Source organism: Nelumbo nucifera, chromosome 3 (assembly GCF_055504915.1).
Source record: "Nelumbo nucifera cultivar China Antique chromosome 3, China Antique-T2T, whole genome shotgun sequence".
NCBI classification, from domain to species: domain Eukaryota; kingdom Viridiplantae; phylum Streptophyta; class Magnoliopsida; order Proteales; family Nelumbonaceae; genus Nelumbo; species Nelumbo nucifera.
Window position 1 is genome coordinate 7,671,733 of NC_142651.1, and position 27,991 is coordinate 7,699,723.

The 27,991-nt window shown below is 37.3% G+C and overlaps 1 protein-coding gene across 2 annotated transcripts; it reads right to left on the minus strand.

The window, feature by feature from the left end:
- Nucleotides 1–27,985, minus strand: ABCB26 (transporter associated with antigen processing protein 1). Of its 2 annotated transcripts, XR_734526.3 has the most exons (19): nt 26,972–27,983; nt 26,337–26,464; nt 24,390–24,432; nt 23,747–23,791; nt 23,504–23,626; nt 23,307–23,410; nt 22,552–22,606; nt 22,393–22,463; nt 22,151–22,253; nt 13,557–13,767; nt 12,040–12,113; nt 3,498–3,554; nt 3,346–3,420; nt 2,018–2,092; nt 1,651–1,932; nt 1,506–1,570; nt 1,372–1,432; nt 668–868; nt 1–139 (listed from the first exon to the last, which is right to left on the minus strand). XR_734526.3 is itself a non-coding variant. In XM_010252783.3 (18 exons), the coding sequence occupies exons 1-18, from the start codon at nt 27,419–27,421 to the stop codon at nt 788–790; spliced, it is 2,103 nt and encodes a 700-aa protein (XP_010251085.1). In that variant the 5' UTR covers nt 27,422–27,985; the 3' UTR covers nt 434–787. The 2 variants fall into 2 exon arrangements, 1 of the variants encoding a protein (XP_010251085.1); XM_010252783.3 differs by lacking the exon at nt 1–139 and having other exon boundaries at nt 434–868; nt 26,972–27,985.
- Between the last annotated feature and the right edge of the window lie 6 nt (nt 27,986–27,991).

Consider the following 27,991-nt stretch of genomic DNA (forward strand, 5'->3'; position numbering starts at 1 on the left):
GGTGGCCAAAGCCGACAATGCCCCTTCTTTGTCGCTGCTGCAATATCCTTTCTTGTCTTTGTCTAACGGAAGGAGTCTTTGTCTCACGGTCATAATACAGGAGGGTCTTTCTCACAGACCGAGGTCTTTATAATTTACCCTAAAATATATAAATAAATTGGAAAACCATTCTATAATTCGTTCTGGTCTGAATCAGTTCAAAACAGGCAAAAAACAAAACGGACACAATTATTAATTTGGACAAAATCACAGAACCCCTAGTGACAATTGACGGAATGAGTGAACTACGACAGTTTAATCAGTTATCTGACGACTGACGAATTCACGAATCACGATAACGTTTTCAGATATTAAAGCCATGGACTGCTTTGACAGGAAATAAAACCATTTATTAGCCTCAAAATGAGAAACAGAAGGGGCACTCGGATCCTTATTTGCAGCTGCACATAGTTTATAACTTTACTTTTACAGGTATATGGCCAGCAGCCTCCACCCCACTCACAGAAAAAATAAATAAATGAATAAAAAGTTTATAATTTTGAAAGCTGAAACATATTTCATATTTGGAAATTATTGCTAAAAATGTCGTTAATTGTGGGTGGATCCAACCTTAAAAGCTGACCCCATATAATTAATGATGATCTATCCTTAAAGCTGTGAAACGAACCTGCAATTCAGCATTCTACTGCACGATCATTTGAAGGCATCAACCTTTCCTTCGCTTACTCGAGTTTTGTCCTTAAAAACCGTAAAACAAAGTTGCAGTTACATCATCCTATTGCATGGATCATTCAAAGGCATCAACCTGTCTTTTTGTTAAACGTGCGTATAAGCCATCTTTGCGAAGAAGCTCCATGTGGTTGCCAATCTGCAGATGCACAGAAATTATTGTTGGACTCCAATACTTAAAACATGAATGAACATGTTGTCCCAACAAAGCTTTCAAATACGTTTTGAATATTCTATTCCTTCATTTTAATTTGTTACTACCATAAACTTTTGGAACATTAAAAGTTTCCTCTAGATCTTTTGAGAAAATTTCTAATCAGTAGAAGTATGGACTTATCATTCGTCCACAAAGTTTTCAATTATAACTGAACTTGATGGTGGAACCATGGTTTTACTTAAGTCAATTATAACAGCTAATGATGGCATTCCTATAAATGTAGGACCATCAACAATTATAGTGGTATGAAGTTTACTGAATAATTTGCTTAGTCAAATATAAAACATACCACCATTAATTAGTGTAAAAGGGATGGGGCAAAGTATCCATTGTTAAAGCCTAATATTTTAAATTGTTTGGATACCAACTTCATAAAATAATCACAAACCTAAATAAAATAACCCTACAAACTCTAAAAGTCTCACCTGAACAATTTTACCACCATCCATAACAATTATTCTATCAGCAGATTGTATTGTAGATAACCTGCAAGATGTGTTTAATCAAGTTAAGATTTTTGAAGACATAGGGAAGGAAGACATTGTGAGAAAAATCTTACCTATGTGCAATGATAATGACAGTCCTCTTTGCCTTGGAGTCATTTCTGACAGCATGAATAACTCCCTGAGGATAAAGAATGATGCAAATATCAAATCATCAAAAATGAACCAACAATTGGTATTTTACGATGATAATATATTTACCTTAACATAATGTTCACTCTCTGCATCTAATGCACTGGTAGCCTCATCAAGGATTAAAATGGCTGGATCTCTAAGAATGGCCCTTGCAATGGCAATCCGTTGCTTTTGTCCACCACTGAGTAGATCATCATCAATGAGGGTTTTGTAACCATTGGGAAGAGATAAGATGAAGTCATGGGCATATGCCTGCTTAGCAGCCCATTCAATATCTTCCTGACTAACGTTTCTGGTGCATCCGTATCTTATATTTGAATTGACATCCATTCGGAAAAGACGAGGTTCCTGTGTTTTAAAAAGAAATTTTACAATAATGTTTTCTTCTAAGTTAATTTCATTAAAAGTGAAATAATGATGTATCTCTAAGAACCTGTCCCACGTATCCAATTCTTTCTCTCAACCATTTGATGTCCAACTCTTTAAGACAAAAGCCATCAATTAGTATCTGCGTTTAAATGGAGAATTAAAAACATAAGATTGAACTACCAAACATTCTATGCCCCCAAAAAATACCAACATAAAATATTTATGATCTTGGAATGTAGTTCTTCATATGGATGCATGTGTGCACTTGGGAACCAAGTATGAAGCCCAATCCAGCAGGCCTACCATGCAAGAGTCTAAAGAGAGCATTCTAGAGTATTTTGTATTTTGTCTTTTTTTATTTTACTTACTGTCCAAACCGGGGTTTCCCTCAAGGGAATCCAAGCAAACTAATGTATAGTTAATGACAGATCTCAGATTTAGGTCTTCAAAGTGTTCTCATTTTGGATAGAGTTTTCCCTCGAATGGTGGTGAAACTCCATTATTTCCATTGGGTTAGACTCCAATGTCCAATCCCAAGGTTAGAACGGGATAATGAGACTTCACGCAATAACCGATCCTTATTTCTTTGCCTTCCTTCTTTCCTCTCTCCCCCTTTTCTTCTTTCTTCTTTGTTTACCACCTTGGAGACAGTCCTATATAAAATACTTTTGCTCTTGTGCTGACTGTGCTGCAATTGGCCTTTAGAACCTTGTAATTGCATCCAGTCTCTTGGGGGCCAAAGCCTTATTCCTTATCTTAAGGAAGTAGCTATTAATACCTTATTTATTTAAATAAGGTAATGATTTTAGGACAAACATGATTGGTCAATAAGAAGTGATACAAGATCATTATACATGAAGTTTAGATCTGCCATAAGGTAGAACAACATAAGGAGTCACAAAAAACGGTTCTAACCTTGTGCAATTTAATCATATGTCCAACTTACACTAATCACACTAAAAGGTTGAGTCTATAACTGGTAAGCATTATCTCATCTCCTCTTTGGAAGCATAAAGTTACAAACTATTTGATGGGTATCTGTGTCAAGAAGGGTGTACATCAAAAACATAAGAAGAACAACAGAATTCTTCAAAGCAGCTTGAAGTTCCTCTGTTCACATTTAATATTGGAGCATATATAGGGTCTGTGGTGCCAGATTAGTTGTTTATCTCATATATATAAGTATATATTATGCAGGTCATTTTTTGGGCCCTCTAGGAATCAAAACTCATTTATCTTCTCTCCCTTATGTAATAATTTGTTCATTATTATCACATTTTCTTATGTTATTGTTTAGTTAGTAGTTAAGTTCAAAAGCATCAGTTGTTTTAAAGTACTTAATTCATTAAATCAGTCGAATTTCACAAGTAACTAAATCTAAACGACACTTACCTGGCCATCTGTTGGTTCATACAGACGAAGCAGAAGATTAACAAATGTGCTTTTCCCACTACCACTAAGACCAACCTACCAAAATATTAGAAAGTGATTATATTCTTTGGAGAGAGAGAGAGAGAGAGAGAGAGAGAGAGAATTTCCCTTACAAGTGCAACTACTTCATTTGGGTGTACTGAAATGTTTACATGTTGTAAAACAGGTACCTGTTCAAAGGTAATATAATTAGTATAGATGATAAATTCTGTCAAAAGTAGCATCTAAGTGATCTATGGAAATATAAAATCACAATCAGCTTAGAATTAAGCAAAGCAAGCTAGAAAAAGAGAAAATACAATATCATTTGATTTCTTGCTCTTATCTCAACTTCAACAAGTTGTTGCAAAGGGAAGATTCTTTATGTTGAATCATAACCTTGTACTGTAGAGAAAAAAATGGAAGGAAAAAAAGAAGGATAATATCCCATTTCTTCAATAATCATGAAAACCACCATCCCCTAAAAAATTACCAAAATGATTTGTTAGGAAGTATTTCGAAAAGTTGGCTCTTTCACATTGTCTGAAAGGAACAAATATTTGTGGTATCATTGAAGATTTCCATTTGATTTTAAAATGATCATATAAAATTTATTTTCTATATTCTCCATGCATCCTATTCCACCACTAGTAATAACTGTCTCAACATATATTCCCATTCAGTAAGAGAGTAAGCCTTAAGACGAAATTAAACTTCAATTTACTAAATAGAAACTGGCATTTCATATTTTGGTCTGATAGCATTGCAACCACAAGTATCACAAGGCCATGTCTTCAGGTTGCCCAGCAAAATTGAATATTTACTTAGGTTTCTTGTGCTACACAATATTTTTTAATGTTTGACCATCTTAATTGTCAAAGTATCTGTTTGGCAAGCACATGCACCACCATTGCTTTGTCATTTGGCTCCTAATGCCTTTGTCAAGGCATTGAAATTTGAAAAGGGTCCAATACAATTCAGTTTGTCCTTTTGGCCACCGTTTTCCAGATAACTTGAGCATCTTTTGATTGATAGGCAGTCCCTTTTGAAGGAGTTTTATTCTAGTCAGGATATCCTATGAGAAGATTCAATTTGCATCTCTCCCTTTGTTGCACTATATTATCCAAAGTAGAAGATCAAAACTGTAATCAGTCTTGAATCCTAATAGGTTTTAGGTTTACAAAACAGAAGAAAAGTGAGAGAAAGGAGAGAGAATAGAAGAGAAACAGGAGAACACAAGTGGTTGAAAGGAGGGACAGATTCTAACAGATCTGCCGCCGCCACTCTCTTAATATTTATAGGTTATGTTTAGTACATAATGGAAAGGACACATCTGCCCTTAGTACTTACATAATAAATAAAGTAAATAAAAGCTGAAATAAATAACAACTGAATTAACAAACTGACTCAAACTGACACTACTATAACTGAAACAAATAACTACACTGCTGCCCTACGAACACAGTGGGGACCACTGCAGTGGGGACCACATCAGTGTTCTCTACACTCCCCCTCAAGTTGGGAGTAGATATCTATCATTCCCAACTTGGATAAGTCTGTCTCGAACTTCTTCCTTGGTACAGCCTTGGTGAGGATATCCGCGAGCTGCATATTAGATGTGATGTACGGAAGACACACTTCTTGTGATGTGACATTTTCTCGCACAAAATGTCGATCAACTTCGATATGTTTAGTTCTGTCATGCTGCACTGGGTTGTGGGCTATATTAATAGCTGCCTGATTATCACAATACAGCATTAAGGGCTTTTCATAGTCAATACCCAACTCTTCAAGTAGTGACCTCAACCATAAGATTTCAGCCACTCCATTAGCCATTGACCTGTATTCCGCTTCAGCACTGGAGCGGGAAACAACACTCTGCTTCTTACTCCTCCAAGAGACAAGGTTACCTCCCACAAGGGCACAATATCCAGAGGTAGACCTTCTGTCATCAACACTCCCAGCCCAATCGGCATCTGTATAGACTTCCACCCTCATGTGATTATTGTTCTTGAGCAATATACCTCTACCCGGGCATCTCTTCAAGTATGCTAATATTCTCTCTGCCACAAGAAGATGAGAAGTTCTAGGGGAGTGCATGTACTGGCTAACAACACTAACTGCATAGCTGATATCCGGCCGAGTGAGGCAGAGATATAGTAGCTTTCCAACCAACCGTTGGAACATAACTTTGTCTTCAAGAGGCTCCCCACCCTCTGCACTAATCTTGTGATTTTGTTCGATGGGTGTATCAGCCGGCTTAACACCCAACTTTCCAGTTTCCGCCAACAGATCTAGAACATATTTTCTCTGAGAGATAAAAATCCCCTGCTTGGATCTAGCAACCTCAATACCCAAAAAGTACCGTAGTGCACCAAGATCTTTCACCTCAAACTCTTGATGAAGGAGCTGTTTGAGGGACTCAATCTCATGACTGTCATTTCCTGTCACCACAATATCATCAACATATACTGCTAGTAGTGTTAGAGAGGACTCCACCCTCTTGATGAATAGTGTATGATCTGACTGGGCCTGTACATAACCAAACTTTCCAAGGGCTAATCTGAACCTATCAAACCAGGCTCTAGGTGACTGTTTCAAACCATACAATGCCTTGTTCAGTCGGCAAACCTTCTTACCTGTCTCTGTATCATAGAATCCAGGAGGCAACTGCATGTAAACCTCTTCCTGTAAGTCTCCATTCAGAAAGGCATTTTTAACATCCATCTGAAACAGGGGCCAAGAATGATTGGCTGCAAGGGATAACAGAACTCGGATGGTGGTCATCTTGGCTACTGGGGCAAAGGTCTCCAAGTAGTCTATACCATAAGTCTGAGTGAACCCCTTTGCAACCAGCCGGGCTTTGTACCTTTCAATAGAGCCATCAGCATTATGCTTCACAGTGAACACCCATCTGCATCCCACCGGTTTCTTTCCTTTTGGTGGGTCAACCAGTGCCCAAGTATTATTCTTCAACAGGGCATCCATTTCGACTTGCATTGCATCTTTCCATTCTGGAACTGATAAGGCTTCTTGCACTGTTCTTGGAATAGGGACATCGGCAATGGAAGTGAGATAGGACCGGTAAGATGGAGACAGACGATCATAGGATAAGAACTGTGAGATGCTGTGAGCTGTAGAAGTGGTGCAATGTCGTTTCCCTTTGCGAATGGCAATAGGGAGATCAAGGTCATCCACACGAGGGGAAGTGGCAACAGTGAGAGGTATCTCAGTAGGCTCTGGATCTGGAGCCGCAGAAGGAACTGGAGCTGGCCGGGACTGCCAAAGACTAGGATCAACCTACCTGCATCGCCTGTGATAGACTCTCAACTCCGGCTCCCTCTGACCACCCTCACCACTACAGCCTTCATTATCCAATGGAATAGGTAAAGGAACAGCCCCACTTCCACTCTCACTGCTCTCCCCCTGAGGAAAGAAACTCAAAACAGCCCCACTCTCACTACTCTCCCCCTGAGGAGAAACCCTAGGATAATAGGGTGTCTCCTCAAAGACGGTGACATCCATGGAGACAAACCGTTTCCCTGAAACCGGATCATAGCAGCAATAACCCTTTTGAGTTTGTGCATAACCAAGGAAAATGCATTTGGAGGCCTTAGGTTCAAACTTGGAATGATGAGGCCCGAGAAGCTGAACGAAACAGGTACAACCAAAGGTTTTAAGAGGAACAATGAACAACTCCTCGTCTGGGTATAGAAGGGAAAAGAGGGTTCTCATATCAAGAACCCAGGAAGGAACTCGATTAATGAGATAAACTGCCGTGAGGATAGCATCACCCCAGAAGCGAATAGGTACATTGGAGGTAAACATAATGCTTCTAGCCACCTCCAAGATATGCCTATTCTTCCTTTCGGCAACGCCGTTCTGCTGTGGTGTATAAGGGCAAGTGCTCTGGTGAATAACTCCATGGCTAAGAAGGTAGGAGGTCAATGGCTGAGCAAAGTATTCCTTTGCATTATCAGATCTAAGGACTTTGATTTTGGTCCCAAATTGAGTGAGAACCATTTGATGGAAGTTTTGGGTCAGAGCAAGAACCTCATCCCAAGAACGCATAAGATAGACCCAAGAAAAACGGGTATGGTCATCAACAAACAGTAGAAAATATCTGTACCCACCCATAGAAGAGATATGATATGGCCCCCAAACATCAGTATGCACAATATCAAAAGAGGAATTACTCCTTTGATTACTTAAAGAATAAGAGGTTCTACAATGTTTGGCAAAATCACAACTCACACATCTCAACTTTGATAACTCAACAGACTCAAATAAAGCAGGAAACAGACTCTTCAAAGACTTAAAAGACAAATGACCTAATCGGTTATGCCAAAGCATAACCGAACTCACAGACTGGGAAACAAAAGACTTCTTATCCACTGACTCCTCCCGACGAGAACTCTCTCCAAGCAGATAGATCCCGTTCGTCTCACGGCCAATCCCAATCACCTTCCTCGTCTCCAAATCCTGAAAAACACATCGGTCAGGGAAAAAGGTTACTGAACAGTTCATGTGTTTGGTAATACTACTAACTGAAAGCAGGTTAGTATCAAGCTTAGGAACATGCAAGACAGAAGATAAAGAGATAGTATCCGATAGCTTGATGTCCCCCTTGCCCGAAATGGGAACAAGAGAGCCATCAGCAATGGATACTCTATCTCGGCCAGAGGACAAGTGATAAGAAGTGAACAAAGATGGCAAGCTAGTCATATGGTCAGATGCACCTGAATCTATTACCCAGCAGTGGTCAGTATTACCTGGAGCTGAAGCATGGTAAGCTGTGGCAGGAGCTGATGGTGACTGAGATGGCTAAGCTGAACTCCCAACTTCCTTTTCCAACTGTATGAGGGCAGCCCGGACAGCAGCTAAAGTCTCTAGGGATGTGCCTGATGAGGATGTTGAATCAGTGTTCACTGCCATATGAGCATTACCCTTCTTATTTCTTAGTTTTGCTGGGACCAAGTGAGGATGTAGCTTCCAACAAGTATCTTTTGTGTGCTTGGGTTTCTTGCAATGTTCACATACCAGATCCCGTTTATCTTCCTTCTTCCGGTCCTTTCTGAGTCACCCCCTGGCTTAGGTTTAATAGCTGTCAAGGCTGGGAAAGAGGGTTGAGGCTGCATCATGACTTTCCTCCTGGTCTCTTCACTATGCACCAGGGAGTATGCTTGAGAAAGGGTCACACTATCTCTTGTCAATATCTGTTGTCGCACAATGTCATATTCTGAATTCAAACCAGCCAGAAACTCAAATACCCTATTCGTCTCGACTTGCTTTCTGTGAGTTTGTGCATCTTTGGGACTCTCCCACTCAAGGGTCTCTAGATGGTCAATCTCATGCCATAAGGATTTCAAAGTAGAGAAGTAGACAGAAACTGGCTTCTCTCCTTGTTTAAGGTTGTTCACCTCACACTTCAGTTCATAGGCTCTGGCAACATTAAGGGGTTGGGAATAGGTTTCTTTCACAACATCCCATATCTCTTTGGCTGTCTTTGCCCACAAGTAATTTCGGCTGATATGTGGCTGCATAGAATTACACAGCCATGCCATAACCAAATAGTTCTCTTGAACCCACTTGGTGTATGTTGGGTCCTCCTTGGAAGGTTCTTTCACCTCTCCCAAGAGGTAACCCAATTTTCCCCTTCCTCCAATAGCCATCATGGCTGATTGAGCCCACTCCAAATAATTTGACCCATCAAATCTCATAGTTGTAATCTGAAACCCGGTTTCAGATACACTACCATAACTGTGGTTTCCAAAACTACTTTCTCCCTGACCCTTAAACTCCATCTTTGATCAAGATTCAGTGGCTACAAACTGTTAGATCCACTATACCAGAAAACAGAGTCAAACAAGCAAGTCTGAAATCTGATCCGAAACCAACACAAATCTGATCTGATCTGATCCGAAATCTGATCTGAAACCAACCCAAATCTGATCTGAAATCAATTGCCTATCACAGTATATGCAAGAAATCAACTCAAATCTGATCTGAAATCAATCGACATGCACAGTACCAGGCAGCCTATCAATCTAAGATGCTACTTTCCGAAATCACTACTGTGGGGCCCACTACTGTGAGAGCAAAATTAGGGTTTCAACTGTGGGTCTGAAGTAAGTGCTCAGCTGCACTCTCCAAGCAGTCTGCACAAGTGGGACTTGTCGTAGGGCAATATGAAACGCTAAAAACTAATCACCTCTGAAGGGGGGGGGGGGGTCGGCCCAACAGTCAAACCCTAGAAACAAACTTAAACACAGTTTGGCAAGCCAAACCCTAGAAACAAACTTGAACACAGTTCGGCCCCTCTTTCTAGATAGGTCCAACCTATCTCGACTGATTGCAGTCTCTGAAACTCAATAAAAAAAACTTACTTATGTACTTCGGTTTACTGTCTTCTAGGGTTACCTGAACCCTAACCTTCGCTGCTTCTTCCTGATTACCAACTCTCTGCAATCCGCGGCAAGTCTTCAACTGCTGCGAACCTCTCCTGGTAATCTCCAAGATTCAGCCACCGAAAACTTCTTCAAAGCTTCCAGCCCTAGCTAGTCCTCATGTAGTCGGCTGGACTAGACACACACGAGAAGCCCTAGATAGGCTATGATACCAAGTAGAAGATCAAGACTGTAATCAGTCTTGAATCCTAATAGGTTTTAGGTTTACAAAACAGAAGAAAAGTGAGAGAAAGGAGAGAGAATAGAAGAGAAAACAGGAGAACACAAGTGGTTGAAAGGAGGGACAGATTCTAACAGATCTGCTGCCGCCACTCTCTTAATATTTATAGGTTATGTTTAGTACATAATGGAAAGGACACATCTGCCCTTAGTACTTACATAATAAATAAAGTAAATAAAAGCTGAAATAAATAACAACTGAATTAACAAACTGACACTACTATAACTGAAACAAATAACTGCACTGCTGTCCTACGAACACAGTGGGGACCACTGCAGTGGGGCCCACATCAGTGTTCTCTACATCCAAAAACAAAATAACACACCAAGTTCAAACAACTTATACCTGTGGGAGTGTATTTGGATGTCTATTGTATACAATGTGCATGCATAAACTCATATGTTCTTATCTTTATTGTCTGGGGATTGGGGAATGCTTTCCATCATTTACAGATCATGTTCTGTCCAAAGGGATTATTGCGGTAAAGAAGTTACAAGCTTTTCAAAGATTGTTTCATTCTAGCATTTTCCCTCTTTATTCCCCTTGGGATTTTCCATGGGTCACATGTAAGTGATCAATAGCATATTTAGACTACCAATTCTGCTTCAGTACTTGTGAGCATTTGGTCTTCCCTGGCTGCAAATATTATTTTTAATGGTTGTTTTGTTTGGGACTATTTGGTATCAGAACTTTCAACATTCAAGAACAATTACTTTGTGGTCTAAGGGGCAAGGAGATTCCACATGAGCAGAAATTCACCATTTTCACATCCTTAAGTTCCCCTTCTCTTAGTTTGGAGAGGGTTTTGATTGAAGGTAATCCATCTCTCATGATTGGATGGCATGGCAACTTGACCAAAGACCCCCAGAGGTCTACATAGTATATCAGAGGGGCTTGTGCCTTTGCTTCCAGTTTGAACACGACATCCCCATCAAACCTCAGGTACGATAGCTCATAACCAAATGATCTTCCCAAAAGCATTACTAGTTTCAACATGTACTTCTTCTGCTCCCTACTTTTCTTTTTTACTTAAATCAATGGCAAAGATCTAATAATAAGAAGAGATAAGTAAAAAAATTTTGAACCTAAATCCACAAAAATAGAGGAGGTCAGCCTAGAAATGTAAACACAAATAAATAATAAGAAAAGGCTAAAATAGCACAAGCAGGAATATTGGGACCCTGACAGAGAGTCATTCTGGAATCTCCCTCTCCTTAGCAAGATTATTGGCTAGAGATTTAGTGTAATTTGGAATCCACCAAAACCAGGAGCAAATGGATAAGAAAGCCATTGCCTCTATAATATGATGTCTCATGCTTCAAGGAACATTCTAATACTGGAACCAGTTGATATTCTGGAGATCCCCTTCCTCTCTGTTCTCTTAATACCAGGCAAGAACCTCAGAGTCCAGAGTAAACCATGATCATCACCTCAGCCCCATGATCCCATATTCCCATCCCTAATGACGCACCCTTGCCAACTAAAGGATGGTTCTTATTTTTCTTCTTTCAAAGATCATTCACTTTCTGTGCTTATTTTTAGCTTCAAGTGGTGATTTTTTAATGTCTCCTCTCCATTCTTCTAGTAAAATTGATCATTATTAGAAGATAATCAAGCATATCTTTGCAATTGCAATATATAGAAGACTAGCGCTATAGAAGAAGAATTTATCAGTTTTAATATGATAATGTTTCTTGACAAGCTACTTTGATTTGTAGATGGAATTTAACATCTGTAGCTCCAATACCTACATAAGAAAAATACTATGCATATCAGGTGCATTCATTATTTGGCATATTCTCACCTTAGTTATGCATATGAAAACTTCATGCAGTTAGAATTTATACAATAGATTACATGGACAAAAAAAAGTGCATCTCATGTTTCACATTAGCTGACCCCATATAGTTCAGATAAGGCTTGGATGATGATGATGATGACAATGTTTCACATTAAATAACATAAATGATAAATAAATAAGCCATATACCGTTATCCTTGAAGGATAATGAAATGATACATTCACAAACTTAATGTGCCCCATCAACCTTTGCAATTTCACTCCTGCAATATGGTAACAAGGCACCATTAGAAATGACTAATTAGATATTTAGTCCTTCCAGAAACAGAAAGGCTAGCAGGATATGGGTTGAAGTAATAAGAAATGATTTAAGTGCTAGTGATTTAACAATTGATATGACACTAAACAGAATGGAATGGCAAAACGGGATTATGTAGCTGACCCCATATAGTTGCAGTAAGGTTTAGATGATGATGATGGGAAACTGCAAGGCTAGCAAGTGAATATATATTCACAAAAAAAAAAAATGAATAATAAAAAAAAGTTAACCAAGTCTCTGAAGGCAACATATCTTTTTAGTCCGCTTGAAAAGAAATTTGGTTCTGTTCAGCAACCACTAATACAAGTATACAACTAAATGTATGTATGAAAATACAGAAAAAAAAACATATATCTTATTACAAAGGAACCAACTTATCTGATAAAGTACAATATGTAAAATAAAAACACAAAACATGGAATATAGAAGCACCATAACAAATAAATATAACCACACACAATTAGGTCAGCCAGAAAATCCTCTAGTTTCTACACCATGTTATCCTGAAGAGTAAATGAAAACAATCTAAGAAGGTCTCCTTATTTAACTAATAAAGAGTATCCAGCAGATGAAAGTTCAGTTGGCAAATATTGTTCAAATGAATGCCCTATCTACATTGAATAGTTAGTACCAATAAGGCATAATGCCCAATTGAATCTTTAAGAAATTTTACATATTTAACACGTTCTGCAATGGAACCAATTTGTTAACTTTAGCTAGAAGATCAGGTAAAAGATTGGAGCATTAACAATATCAGAAATTTAAAAGAAATAGAAAGATATTTTCACAAACACATGACATTTATACATATAAAAAAGGAAAGTAGACATCAAAAACATATGCAGCATTAAGACAAAATTACTAGCATATTTATTGCTTCCAATTCAAATGCATCAATATATGACATTTAATATGACAAACAACCAGACTATTATGAAGTTAAATATGTCAGGATGCAAGATAATGCACTGAATGTTAAATTTGATTAAATTGTCAAAAGTTTCGCTAACATTTCCGAAACATTCATCAACCCCTGATATAACGAAAAGGTCCCTCCATCAAGAATTTCTTTATTATTAATCATGAAGAATGAAATGGAATGCAAAGACAGATAAAGATTACCATTCAACATGTAATGCTTGTAAAAACAACAGCTATCACAAATCTGTCTCTTAGTTATCAAAGGAATTTTATGCAGATGTTCTTAACTCTTACTAACAACTTAAGAAGGGAAACAGTAGTGTATTTATCAGTTGCAAGGTCACTTTTCCCACCCACATATCAAACAAGAACTAACCACTGATAAATCTGAAAGAGTTAAACTAAAGAATAATTCTTAAAAAATAAAACCTAGCAGGAGCCTTCATTGAAAAGATTGAGTGCTTGCCTTCTGATACAAATTGGTTACTAGGCAATAGATCCATCATTTGAAAGACCTTTTCACTTGCCCCAACAGACTGCATTAAAGATGACAAATTGTCTCCCACCCACCATGTTGAATAGATCAACCATTCACAATACAATATAAACTTTGTAAGTTGCTCTGCAGTTATATGACCAGCCATAATTGACATTCCACCTACCACCACAGCTATTACCTATAAAAATTGAATTTGACAAATTAGTTTAAATAACTCAGAGATAAACATAGAAATTCACTTCTCATGTAAAACCATGTGCCAAGCATTTGGTTTTATCCAATGGAATTAATTGACAACTGAATTAAGCCTCAACATGTTCCAACGAATTATAAATTCATTTAAATCCAATTGAACTCCAACAGTATGCTATGTTTTAAAGAATGATTTTACACGGTTATAGATTTTTATAAGCATGCAACTATATGTGAATGTGCATCAGGAAACCAGTGATAGATTGTATTTTAAATCCAATCAAATGATTGATGTTTGACATGTATTAAAATGGGAAGACCTTCATCCATGAACTACAAAATAAAATACTTTCACAGGTTCCTAGAGGTGTAAAACGGGTCATGCCGCCCTCCCCAGGGATAATTTAGGGGGTCGGCCCAGCATGGCCCATGGCCCAAGCCCATGCGGGCCTGTGCCGTGCTACAGGCCTGGGCCGGGCAGGCTGCAGGCTGTAGGCTGTGCTGTGGACCTGGGCCACAGGCCGGGCCTTGGGCATGGACCCAACTGGGCCAGACTGGTTTTTTTTGGCATTTTTTATTTTTGGTTTCTTTTTTTTTATTAGCAAGAAATTTTTTAATTAATAACAGAGAAAAAGTTACAATCAGTTACAATTGTTATAGGTTGCAAAAAAGCATTAATCTAATCTGCAACCACATACAATCAACTACAATTCTGCCCAATACAAGGTAGATCTATTTGCCCCCTGTTTTGCTAGGGTATCCGCCATCCCATTTGCATTCCATTTGACCCAACCAAATTGAGAGTTGATCCTCCTTGCAAGTATGTTTTTCTCTGAAGATAAATTTGAGCTTCCAAGGTACTCATATGATCTTTTTATCCCAAGAAATGACCAGTAGTGAGTCTCCTTCTATTTCTAAGTTTGTTGTTCCTATCTGCTCAGCCATCTTTAGACCTTGAAGTAGGGCTAGAGATTCAGCCTGTATTGAGTCACCAATACCTATTGGTCCTGAAAAGAGTGCCACCACCACACCCAGATGATTTCTAATCACACCCCCTATGCCTGCCCTTCCTGGGTTACCAAAAGAACTGCCATCAAAATTTAGTTTTAATTTGTTCAATGTCGGTGGCTTCCATTCCACTCTCACAATTACTTTGGGTGCATCTGTTTGTACTACTTCAACCCAACTTCTTAGAATCTCATTCGTGGAGAAATTTTTGAATAGCTCCATGGTCTTCACCCAATGTGCAGTTCTGATTTTTATGGCTCCAATAACTTCCTCCTTTGATTTACTTTTTTCAGAGAAAATTCTTAGGTTTCTTTCCTCCCATATAGTCCATATTGTAGCTGCTCTTGCTACCTTCCATAAGCACTTTCCTCTTTTCTTTGTTAAGTAAAACTAAAATATTTAACTTTCCTTTGGGAACTATTTGAAAAAATAAGAAATCTAACAAAGAAATAAAAAAAAAAAACCCTTAACCAAATAAGAAGTCAAAGAGACAAAACCTCTAAGTGAATAACAAATTGAAAGAAAAATAGGAATTTTATTTCATTTAAATTTGAATGATACAAAGCATACAATGGTTGGATGAATGAAAATTGAAAAATGGAATAATTAATAAAATATAAAAATACAATATAGTTACAAATTGAAAATAAAAAAATACGTTATTAAAAAATATCAAATAAATTAAATAAAATTAAAACAAAATTTACAATAATTTGAAAAAATGCTATACAACTATTGAATATATAAAAAATATTGACTTCATCATTTCCTCCTATTGTTCTTGACTTTGATCATCTGCTTCAAGTGAAACATCAAGTGTAGTGTCATGCCCTCCTTTGTCTTGTAATCTATCTTCAGCATCTAACCAATCTTTAAAGCAGATGCACTTCTCTAGACTTTCATCATTCATACAACTTCTCTTGTCATCCAATACCTTAGTACTTGCACTAAAACAAGACTCCAATGGAACTGTAGACACCGGAGGGGTTAGTAGATCACATGCCATGGTGGCGAAAACTGGACAGTTTTTTGCATGTTCACTCCACCAGGCTAAAATATCAAAATTATTTGTTCCCTCCGAGGTGAAGGAAGAATCACCTAAAGTAGAAAAAATTGCTTGTAAATAAAAATTAAGTTCAATAAATGAACTTGTTGTCAAGGCAGTGGATTTCTGCCTCTTATTAAATAAAAAAAGTTTGTCTCTTCCACTACTGGACTCAAGTTCAGAAGTGGAAAATGCAGTTGTACAAGTTATAGAATTTTTATTATTCCCTATTACTTCAAAAAATAGGAGAAATGTTCTCCCAATATTTTTTAAATTTATTTTCCATTATTTCAACAATACTTTTAAATTGCGGATTCTTTCTATATTTTGCAAAACAATCACTAATCATCATTAATTGATAAGCTAAATTACAACTAGTTGGATAATAAATACCCGATAATTCATTAGTTGCATCATAAAAATGTTTTAAAAAATCTCTTATACAAATTGCCATTTCCCCGTCTTCCTCAAAAATATCAGTAGGCATTTTTAAATTATAAAAAACTAAGAATTTGTTTGTGAGAAATACAACTTTCTGACATAGCATAGGTAGAATTCCATCCATGTTTAACATCTGATATAAAATGTTTATATTTTAAACCATAATTTTGACATAAATATTTAAATTCTTGTTTTCTTGCTCCAGAACTTTTAATATATAATACAATTTCTAATTTTAGAAATATGAGTAGAATAATATTTAAAGCATCCTGAGTACATAAATTTAAGATGCGACATTCACATCTAATATGAAATAACTTACCATTTAAACATGGTTTCAAATGAGATTTTAAAATATTTATTTTTGAATCATTATTACTAGCATTATCAAAACTAATAGAAAATAATTTATTGTCAATTCCATAAGCATGTAGAGTATTTAAAATACTTACAGAAATAATTGGGCTAGTATGTGGCCATTCAAGCCTAGTAAAGCTTAAAATTCTTTTATTTAAAAGCCAATTTTCATCAATAAAATGACCGGTAACACAAATATAATGTATGTTAAATTTAGAAGTCCAAATATCAAAAGTAATTGCAACTTTAGAATTAAGATTTGATAACATACAAATTAAATTTTGTTTATATGAATAAAAAAATTTTAAATCATCTGATCTAATAGTATTCCTAGAAACTTTTTAAAATTGTGGATTTACAGAATTACGTAACCATTTTTCAAGTTTAGTATCTTCAGCTAACAAAAATGGTTATTCAGCATGTACATTTTGTTAATTCTTGCCTCATTTTTTCTTGAGAATATTTAAAAAGTACCAACCCCCCCCCCCCGCACCCAATTTGTGTTTGCGTTGTTTCTCTCCCTTCTTCTTTCTCATGGGTGAGCAAATGTCTGTCCAAATGGCTTATCACCCTTGCTACAATAGCTAAAGTTTTTCCTACATTTTTGGCAAACAACTCTTTTTCCCTTCCCCTAAACCTCCTTTACTTCAAATATTTTCCAAACCAGGCCAATAAACTTAGTGGCCTTCTTTTTCTTTCCCTAGTATCAGTACTAGGAATGGAAATTCCGTCAACATCCATAGCATCCATATTGGTGCTAACACTATCATGCTGCGACTGAATATCGTCGACACTGAACATGTTAGGGAATTGGTTTTGGGAGGAGCCAGCCATTTTTTTAGCTTCTAAAAAAATAAAAATTAATTTAATTGCACTTACCCGGATTGTTGGTTTGGAATCCCAACTTGATTTCAACAATTGAAGCATTTCAACTCCAATAGTCCAAGCCCCCCAAATTGCTAACTTGAGATACTTGAGTTGTTGAGCAAGCCTTCTTCGTGTTGAAACTTCAATAAAGTTGAGAATTGGAGAATCAAAAAATGTATGAGAGGTTGAGAGATTGAGACTTGAGAGAGTATGAGAACTAGAGAAGAGATTAAGAGAATTGTTGAATTGGTGTGATGAGAATGGTGGAGGATAGGGCTATTTATAGGAATTGAAAATAATTCAATTGCCCAAAATACCCTAAAAACTAGCTATTTTTTAGTTGTTGGGAGGGGTATTTTGGTCATTATAAAGTTATTTATCATTTTACCCAAAATGCCCCCCTAAACTAGCTATTATATAGCTGTTGGGGGGCATTTGTGCCATTCTTTCTCCCCCCCCCAAAACCAAAATACATAAATACCCCCCTATATAGCTGTTGGGGGGTATTTCTGTAAAAAAAAACCCAAAAAGCTGAAACTATGGCTAGTTCATCGGGCAGGCCGAGTGCGGCCCGCTATAGGCTCACGGGCCATGTCGTGCCGCTTGTCATGCTGCGGTCTGGGCCATGCCTGCGCGTGAGCCGCAGGCGGCATGGCACGCACAGTCATGTCATGCCATGTCGACCCGTGGACCTGGAACCCCAGGCCCAGCATAGCTCGGACCATCGTGCCAGGCCGGTCCAAATTCGGGTGAGGCCATGTCGGGCCATGGGCGGCACGGCCCGATTTACACCTCTACAGGTTCCAGTGTAATGAAAGCCACAAATAGAAAGTACATGACTCATTTCTCATCCTCAACCACTAGAAGGTCCAAAACAGCTTAAAGAAGAGATTTTCTTGCTTTAAGACATCATCCCATGGTTATTTAGCATAGATGCCCAAAAAACGTACTACCAAAGTTCAAGGATTGCAGTTTCTAATATATTGATATAAACTTAGGAATAATATGGGACTTCAAGTGAGTTGGAAATACACATGTGGGGTTGCAGCCTATGCAGGACATGCTTCAATTTACCTTTTACTATCCCCCCTTAATGCATGTTAAATGGATCACATTTCACAAAAAATAAAGAAAGAAAAGGGGGGAAGAAGAAAAATGCCAACATCTTAAATACATGCCACTGCCTTTTCTCTTTTCCTTGCACAGATATGGTAAGATTTATTTGTTAGAGCACCATGTCACCCTCCTCCCCTCCTTTACACATTTATTCTTCAAAACATCCTAGATCAGTCTCTCTCTCATCTAGGGATGGCAATTTTCCTCATCCCCACCAGGTACTTTGCCTCCCTAACCTAGCGGGGATGAGGATAGATATTGCTTTGGTGGGGATGGGGGCAGGGGTGGGAACTAATACAAATACCTGATCGGGGACGGGAAATGAAGTCCCAACCCCGCCTCAACCCCGATTATATATAAAATATATAATATTATTTATATTATGTATCAAATATATTTAAAATATTATTTATATTTTAAAATTTTCATTTATAATAAATATTTTTCCAAAAAGAAACTTTTAATTAAAAAATTTGGGGATTCAGGTCCCTGATGAGGAACCATCTCCGTTGGGGACTGGGGGTGGAGGCTAAATTTTTCCCCGACAGGGATTAATGTAAAACTTGGGTCCGGGGACGAGGAGTATGATCCCTGCCACAAACCTACCCTCTTGCCATTCCTACTCCCATCTACCCACCCCCTAGAAAAATACACACATACAAGAAAAAATAATAAAACTACAAAACAAACACCAAAAGTCTGGAGTGTGCAAATTTTAGCATTTCAATCAACAACTAGGCACTGTTTTCCACTCCACACTTTGGTGACTTAGGCCACTTACCTTTAATTTCCAAGCAGTCTTGTCTATCTTCATTGGTAACTTAAGGGACTTAAGGGAACTTCAGTAATGCAATGAAGTAGTCACAAAAGTGGGTGATGCAGGCATGGGAAGCGAGGAAAGAATCCATGGGAGAAAGAAATCAGATTTCTCCCAACTCCTCATTTGGAGTGCTTTGAATTTTAGTATGCTTGAGTCTTTTCAATTTTAGTTTATAGTTCTTTGGCATATTTGGAAAAAAGGGCTTTAAGTCTTCTAGAAATGTACTTGATAAAAATCAAAATTACTATTTATGGTAACTTTTGTGATTTGATATTTTCAGTAACTTTGGAATCTTAATTATAAGTCAATAAATTGTTAATAAAGATATTTGATTGTCCATATGGGTTACCTACTAGGTTGTCTTATTTGAAGTAGTCAGGAGTTTTTTAGGTTAGTTTCCTAGTTGAAATTGGAGTCTATGAATGAAGATTCGAGCCATTATGATTACTCTATAAGCAGAGAAGCCATAGTTGAATTTGAAGAGTGGAATTAATGGAATGAAAAGTTGTTTTAGGTCAGTTTCTTCTTTCATTTCTCTCTTTTCTCATAAAAGTATAATCTTTCTTTTCTTTCTTCTCTATTTCTGATCTGAATCCCTTTCTTTTATAATTCAGATCTTTAATTTCTTTCTTCCTACCATGTTCACCCTAATAGAACTTTCTCCTTCCATCCTACATCAGCAAGTCTTGAAGTCTAGCACAAAGATCTTAACCAATAATGAGAGTTCAGAGAAGAACTCTTACAAAGCAGAATTTGATAGTAGATAGTCTTGCTAATCCTAGGACAGGTAGGTTGTATAGTGAGTTGGAGACAGCTCTGTTCCATAGATAATATGTATATGTGTGTATGTGTTATAGTGGGTTGAGCTGCCCATCCATGTAATCTACTGTAAATGATATATAAATATACCCATTACCTTCTCCAGAAAGGAAGTCCTTTTTGTTTCTCTTATGTCAGATTATATGGTTCCAATTTACTCTTGAGGTTAAAATAGTACAAATTATACAAAAATAAGTTGATTTTAAAGTGAGACAAAAAATTCCCTATGTTTTGGAAAAACATATTCCAAGGTATGAAAGAAGAGCATCAACAAATTTGTTTAGCTTTAAATCAAGATAAGCGACCATCAAACTTTGTCTCTTTTATTTAAACGAGAGAAGTTTAGAATCAAGACCAAATACCTTTCAAAGGCATTTACCAACTTAGTGAAAGTGTAAAACAGGGTCCCTAAAAGAGATAATCTAGTGAATTTAAGAAATGTATTAGAAACATAGACATATCATCTATCTACGTTCTACAATGATGAGTTTAAGAAGTTTCAGATGCAATGCATGATTAGGGAGTCTTTTGTCTTTCTTAATAACAAGTTCAATGTAATATATGCACAAATTTTGAACTTGCAATGTTTTACATTGACTATATATGAGCAAACTATGCATTGGGAGAATACAATGGTGTATGTTGCTTGTTGATGCCATGCTTGATTGAAAAGACTATGAACAAAGTAAATGTCAGGTATAAACAATGGAAAAATGTTTTAGCATCAAAAGTCTTCATGACATGCCTGTTCAGCATTAGAAAGTAAGGAACGCAATCTTACTAACAATAGGAGAAATGAGAGAATAACCAAAAAGATAGACCTAATGGTGATGTTGCCTATAAACTAAAGCAAGGCAGACATAAATATGTGATTTTAAGTTTTAAGATGTTGAATGCTATGCAGAACAATCAAAGTGAAGAGAATGTTATAATACTTTATAGGATCAGCTATACCCACATGGAACAAAATATTGGGAAACCAAGCAGCATGCCCAAAGTGTGAGTGGAGATAGGTATATTGACATTGGAAAGGAAAGAACAGGCAAAAGCAAAATGAATGCATTAAAGGACATTTGGTAATGGATGAAGTTGTTAAAAGGAATGATTTATTGTTTTGTTATTCGGTGGACAAAATAGTCATAAGATAAATATCTGACAGCATAGTAATCATCCAAACATGTCATTCAGCCATTTATCCAATAAAAGGCAAAGCAATAAATCACTCGGTTCAACAATTCCAGCCATTATCAAACAACACCATCATAGGAACCTAGGGCCAGCTCCTATAGGAGATAAGAAGAGAGGAAGTAAATTAAAATGATGGCTTGTCTACAACAAAGACCAAGAGTCCTCAATTGCACAATTGAGGACTCTTGCACAATTGAGGACTCTTGGTGCTGGTTACTGCCATATATAAGTATAAAGTGGAGATAGGAAAAAAGGATATAGACAGAAGAATGAGCAAAGATGAGCCTAGGAACTTAACACATTAACAATAGCTTGATGATTAAAAGTCACATGACTATATGAAGCAACAAATCCTAAGTTCCATCACGAAGTTAAAATATTTCAGAGGTGCATCCACAAAGAGCAAGAAAGAAGTAAATATGAAGTTACAACAATAGAAAAAGCAGCAGAAAGAAATAAAAGTTGGCACATCCAGTAAGAAGAGGAAGTTGGAACAGTCAAAAGCCAATGGGCGTGGCCCTTTCATTAAGATTTATACTAATATAGGAAAATTACAGCTTAACCCCTAGTAGTAAAGAAGAAAAAGACAAGTTTTCCCTTAAAGTGGCGCCTCTATCTAAGAAAAATCAGTAGCAGAAAAACAGAATTCTTGAGAACTGAAAAAGAGAACTAAGTTTCGCCAATGGGGGAAATTAAAAGCACTCAGACCTGAGTTGAATGATAGAGGGAGTTGAAACTTAGATTCCAAATACCATATGCCACACTTTGTCGCAAGCTTATGTCAGCTAATTTATTCAGCCAATGCTTGTACCTGTCCACCACAGCAAAAGAGTTTGAATAGGTCTTTTGTGCTTATCAACAACTACTGGCATTATTATCTTTTTCAAATAGAGAAGACAAGCACAGGAGACTAGATAAATGATGAAAATATATTACTGTAGCATCATTGCCTTTTAAATTCTTGTTTCTCTGTTCCATAAACTCGGACAGTTCTCATCAAAGAAAATGTCTCTTGTGCAACCTGAATTGTGAAAAAGGAAACGTTAATGCTAAAGAAATCATTCAAGCTACAGAATTTACTTGAGCTGCCCAAAAGTGTCTGAATTTACTTCATTGGCACAAGCAGTGTATTCTTGGGTTAATTTTGCTGCCTTTTTCTGGTACCTATCCAAGAGAAGAAAGTTAAATTTATCTTTCATTTATACTCCAAAAGCAGTTGAAAGATGAATATAATAGGAATATATAAAGGATAAAAGTACATCCAAAATCAGCTGTGAGCATAGAATACTAATCTTACATGGTGATACCATAACACCATTTTTCTCTAGATTTAAGGTTGTCATTCTTCAAGATTTGATGCGATTAAATGCTTTTTTGGTAAATGCAGTAAAAGATCCTTTTCTATGTGAACCTCCTCAACACTACTGTTGTAAGAGGGTAATAGTTCCTTAACTTTGATATGGAGATTACCTACATCATATATATTGGAAACCTTTTAAGATACATTTTGGGACCCCCCCCCCCGGGGAAAAAAAAGGTGGAAATATACAAAATTTTGGGGAAATCGCATCTAATACATGTGGAAAATTGTGGGGCGATGGTTGAGTAAATATGGTCCTTGTTTTTCTAACTTGTTCACTTGCCCATTTTCAGAGATTCGAGATAAATTATCCAATTGTCTATCCCACTAAGTTTTTGTTTGCAGTTTGTAGTCCGAAAGCAGTATACATGTAACTGTGATCTGCCTATTCATACATCAATTAGTTTCGCCTTATTGAAAGAAAGTCAAGAGACTCTCAGGACAAAGTTTAAAAAGGCATGTTATCCATATAGGCGAATATCATAATGGCAAAATAACTCTTACTGGCCGTAGAGCAGCATGATTGTTCCTAGAACAGAGCAGATTGCCAATGTAGCTAATGCAAGTCGCCAAGATAAAGTCAGTAAAAAAATCAATGCACCTGTCCCCTGAAAAAAGATGATGTGATTGCAAATTATATCCCCAAGTTGTGTGTAGAACCGGGTAGATCACAAAAGAAGGGACTATGGCAAGGAAAAAACCTGCAGAACATTGCGTAGTATCAAATTAAGATCATTTCCAATAACACGAGATACTTGCTGACAATCTGCTCCAAGCCTACTTGTCAAATCACCAACTGTTTCTGTGTCGAAAAAGGAGATTTCCTATAATGGTATAACACCAAATCAAGGTATGTACACCAAGAAGCTAGCTAAATATTGTTTGTACTAGAAATTAAAATTGAGAAAATATATTAAACTACTAATTTTAAACGTATAACAGACCTGGAAGAGAAGAGATGCATACAGTTTCTCTCTCATGCGCTTAACCTGCAGAATGTTATAAACTCACTAGTTGCTATTATGTTCATATTTGCAAACTCCAGATAACAATTAGGATAAATTCAAAGTCCTGGAAAGTGTGCTGCAATAATAAAGGAATGAAATCTTTGAGACATTAAAACCATACAAAGAACAGGTTCAGTAATGCATCAATTACAGCCACTTCTTGGATGGTCAATAGCCTAGAAGCTGTAAATTTTAATCTATATATTCCTAACTTGTCAATGCCATGATATTTTTCTCCAAACAGTGAAACCAGATTTTGCTTTTAGCTGTCCCTGTTCTGAAGGTGCTTTGGGCACATCACATTTTAAGGCAGTAATTAAAAATGCATGTTTAAAAGAAAATTTGGACGTGTACCAATCAATTTCTTCTTTACTGTCTAATGGATGACCAAGTAGCAGTCAATGAAAATCTTGGACTAGATGGCTCAACATTTGGTGGTTAGCTCTTGCAAATTATGGAATAATGCATTGGGAGCCAGATATATGTCATGCAGCATAGAAGATTAAAGGGACAAGTTCTCAAAAGAAAGTCATCTTTCAACTTTCATAGACGGGAACTCATGAGCCAGTCAGGGACTCACCAGGATCATGTTTGCAATACCAAAACAGCAACCCCGTAGACCACTGAATTTCACAGAAAGAAAATATGCTATCAGTGCCTAATCATAGGCCATTCTTTGCTGTGAAACCATAACACTAACAGTTCATGTTTTATATCTACTCCATACATATAGAGGAGAAGTTTTATGTATGGGAAATCTCCTATGCCTGAAAATGGTATTACTAAATGGTAAACTTGGTGATCAATCTGATGTAAATATATTCATGAGGATGGAGAATTTCCAAGATTGAGACCATTAAAGATCATCCCTTCTGCAGATTTATTTGGAAATTAAATGCTACTGCACAGTGGTCTATTAGCATTATTACGAATTGTCTAGAAACCATCTCAAATGAGAGTACCTTGTAAACAAGTTTATTCCCAATCTTCATACTAAGTGGGAATGAGGAACATAAAAAAAATAGAAATATTCATCAAAGAGTAATAGTTAACAATAAAAGGGTAAAATACATCTCCAATTCAGTTACAACTTGCATGTAGTTAAGAACCAGAGGTATGACTTCGTCCCAAAACACATGATATTTTTGTTTTCCTTTCCTTTTTTATCAATAAAACACATAACCTTTTTGATAGATCACTGCCTTATTGTGATTGAAAATTATTAGATATGATGCTATTTCAGGACAGGAGGTGAAGTTCTGGAAAGACACTTGGTGAGAAAATTCTCCATTCTGTCAGTCCTTCCCCAGAATTTACAACCTATCGAGTTTCAAAAACAAAGCAATTTCTGAATTGGTAGTCTTGGATGGGAATGAGTTGGTGTGAGATTTGGGATTTGAGGAGATCTATGTGAGATCATGAAACTTGTGAGGTGATTCTGTTAATTGACATCCTTCAAGAGGTTAATCTTTCTCCTGCGGTTGGGGATGAGAGAGTGTGCGCTTCCACTGTGGAGGGTACCTTTACTTGTGCTTCCTTTTTTTAAAACCTTTTATCCAGTTTTAGAGGAACCCTCCTTCCCTGCTAGAGAGGCGTGGCAGGGGCCAATTCCCCCTAAAGTCAAGGTTTTCCGTTGGGAAGCTGCTAACCAAATCATTAACTCTGACAGACTCCAAAGGAGGTGAAAAAGTTTGCCTCTATCCACATTTGTGCATCCTATGCTTGAAGAATGGGGAGAGCACCAACCACCTGCTGGTCCATTGTTCCCATGCCTCTCGTCTGTGGCAACATTTTTACTCTTTGGTGGGAAGAGATTGAACTGGATTTGTTTAAAACAGAAGTGATGGGTGCTGTACTTGAAGGCATAAAATCAATGCAATAATTTTTTAGGAGAAATATAAGTAGGTGGAGGGAATGATAGAACTTACAATGATAAGTGTTGCATATTGGGCTTTGTCAATGAAGGAATTTAAAGGGGTGTGTCTAAATGATATGTTAAGGGAATGACAAACTGTGGCGAGTTTCCAAATGAGTAAACATAGAAGGTTGATGGAGTGGAGTCCCCCAGAAGTGCAAATAATGTTAGCAGATTTGTTGGCAAGAACCGGGGTGGTGGGGAGGGAAATTCTTGAATGGGGTTGCCCATGGGCCGGGCTGTAGTGTGTAAAAGTCTGTTTCTTTTGTTGTTTTGAGGATTTGCTTGTTATAAGAGCTGTTGTACTGGTTGGCTTATAAGTGAAACAATTCATTAATTGAGGAAGCCAGTGAAAAAGCTTTTTTTTTCCTCTTTTGGCTTGTATCCATACAATAAAAAAATTCAAAATGGAGCTCCCGTTTTTGGTAGGTAAGCTACAATGAGCAGAACAATATCACATGGTCTGCTAATGGCAACTGTGGATAAATGTTGTATTTTAATTCTGATACACCAATAATAATGAACAAAACCAATAAATTGCAAAATAAAAGAACTAATACATAATTTAGATAGAAAGGGAACTTTGTGGCTTTGTCCAAACAAGATTTTGACCTGAATATTCCTGAAGATAAACATAGTATAATCAAGAGTCGTGCATTTCTACGGAAAACCATGGTTTCACCGCTCTGTGCAGAGAAAATTGATGCTGTTAAGAAATGTGGTATTGAGATCTCCGAAAGCTGCAATAAATAAGCATAACTCAGTATCCATTCAAAACAAAAGTTGAAATAATACAATATTATAAATTTCAGATATGAGGAAAGGAAATTATCCATATTTGATGAAGTGCTGCTACACACTAATCTGTATGAGATAAAAGGAAATTTTCTTTTAGCTAGGAGGAGATCACATGTACAATTGGAATAGAGTGTCCTAGTAACTTGCACCAATGAATTGTCCACATACAAGTTTTACACCTATCGGTTTCAAACTGAACAATCAAACTACATTCGCAATACTCTGTGAATACACAAATGGCGATGATTCATTCATACATCACGGCCACGCGTAAACCATCAAATCCTAATAAGTTTTGTCATTTTGTGTATATAAGTGTCAGCTTTTACCTATATGAACGGATATTCATATGTTAGTTAATTCGCATTATGGAAACTATTTGGTAGTTATTTGACAACAATTAATGCAAAATGAGGTACAATTATGGAAGAGGGATATAGAACTCGCACCGCTGCAAGAATTAGAGCAGCGAATGCAGCGAATATAATCCATCTATCGTTGGCAACCAGCTCCCACATCCGACGAAGCGCAAATAATACAGTTACAGGCTTTGCTGTAGTAAATACTTCGACATCATCGGATAACCTCCACCAATTCCCTCCAGGCACGACCGATCGAAGAAACACAACCCATCTTCGCCAAGTCTCCAGAAATCCAACATTGTTCTCTCCATCGGTAACCTCTCCTGAGAATTTCGACACAGAGAATCCATCAATTGAGGCAGATTTAGGAGAAGAAATACGGTTGTCTCTGCTTTTAAGGCAGACGATAGGAGGAGAGAGCCGAAATCTAGCCTTCCTATTTAATAACCGAAGCCTGTTTTTTTGTGGGAATGACAGAGGTTGTCGAAGTGAGAAAGGAAGACTGCTGCAGGGTTTCAGGCCCAGTAACAGAACCATGGTTGCAGTCGAATTTGGACACGGAGTAAGTTGAGTAACTGCTGTAGTGTGGTACTGTGGTCCGGACTCCGGATAACGATAATCAGGAAGAGAGACGGAAAATTTGGGAGAATACAGCCTGTGCTGTGCACATGATTCAGGTCGGGAAATTTTTGGTCAAAATTCAAAAGGGCTCAGTATCAGTGGTAGATGCATTTTTGGGTAAATTGACGTGCCATGCAGTGAGAGGACGGCTGACAACCGAGGCTGTCGAATACAGAGAGGCAACGTTTTGGCGTACTCCCTTGAATCCTTTGTGTTTGTGGGTTATTGTGTTATGTCTTAACCCCTGATTCCCTGAAGCTCCATCAGAGAATCGCCGAATGCTACAGAATTGCCGGTCCGGTAAAACGTGAGATCCATCTACGGATGGTACACGTGGCAACGTAAGGTATTCTAAAAAATTTTAGGCAAATCACAAATGTAATTAGGATAGGGAGAGGGGAGGCGGTGAATCGTCCACAGCACATTCCGATTGTCACAGCACATTTCGACCTAGTATTCGAAACATCTCTCCATCTAAGAGAGATG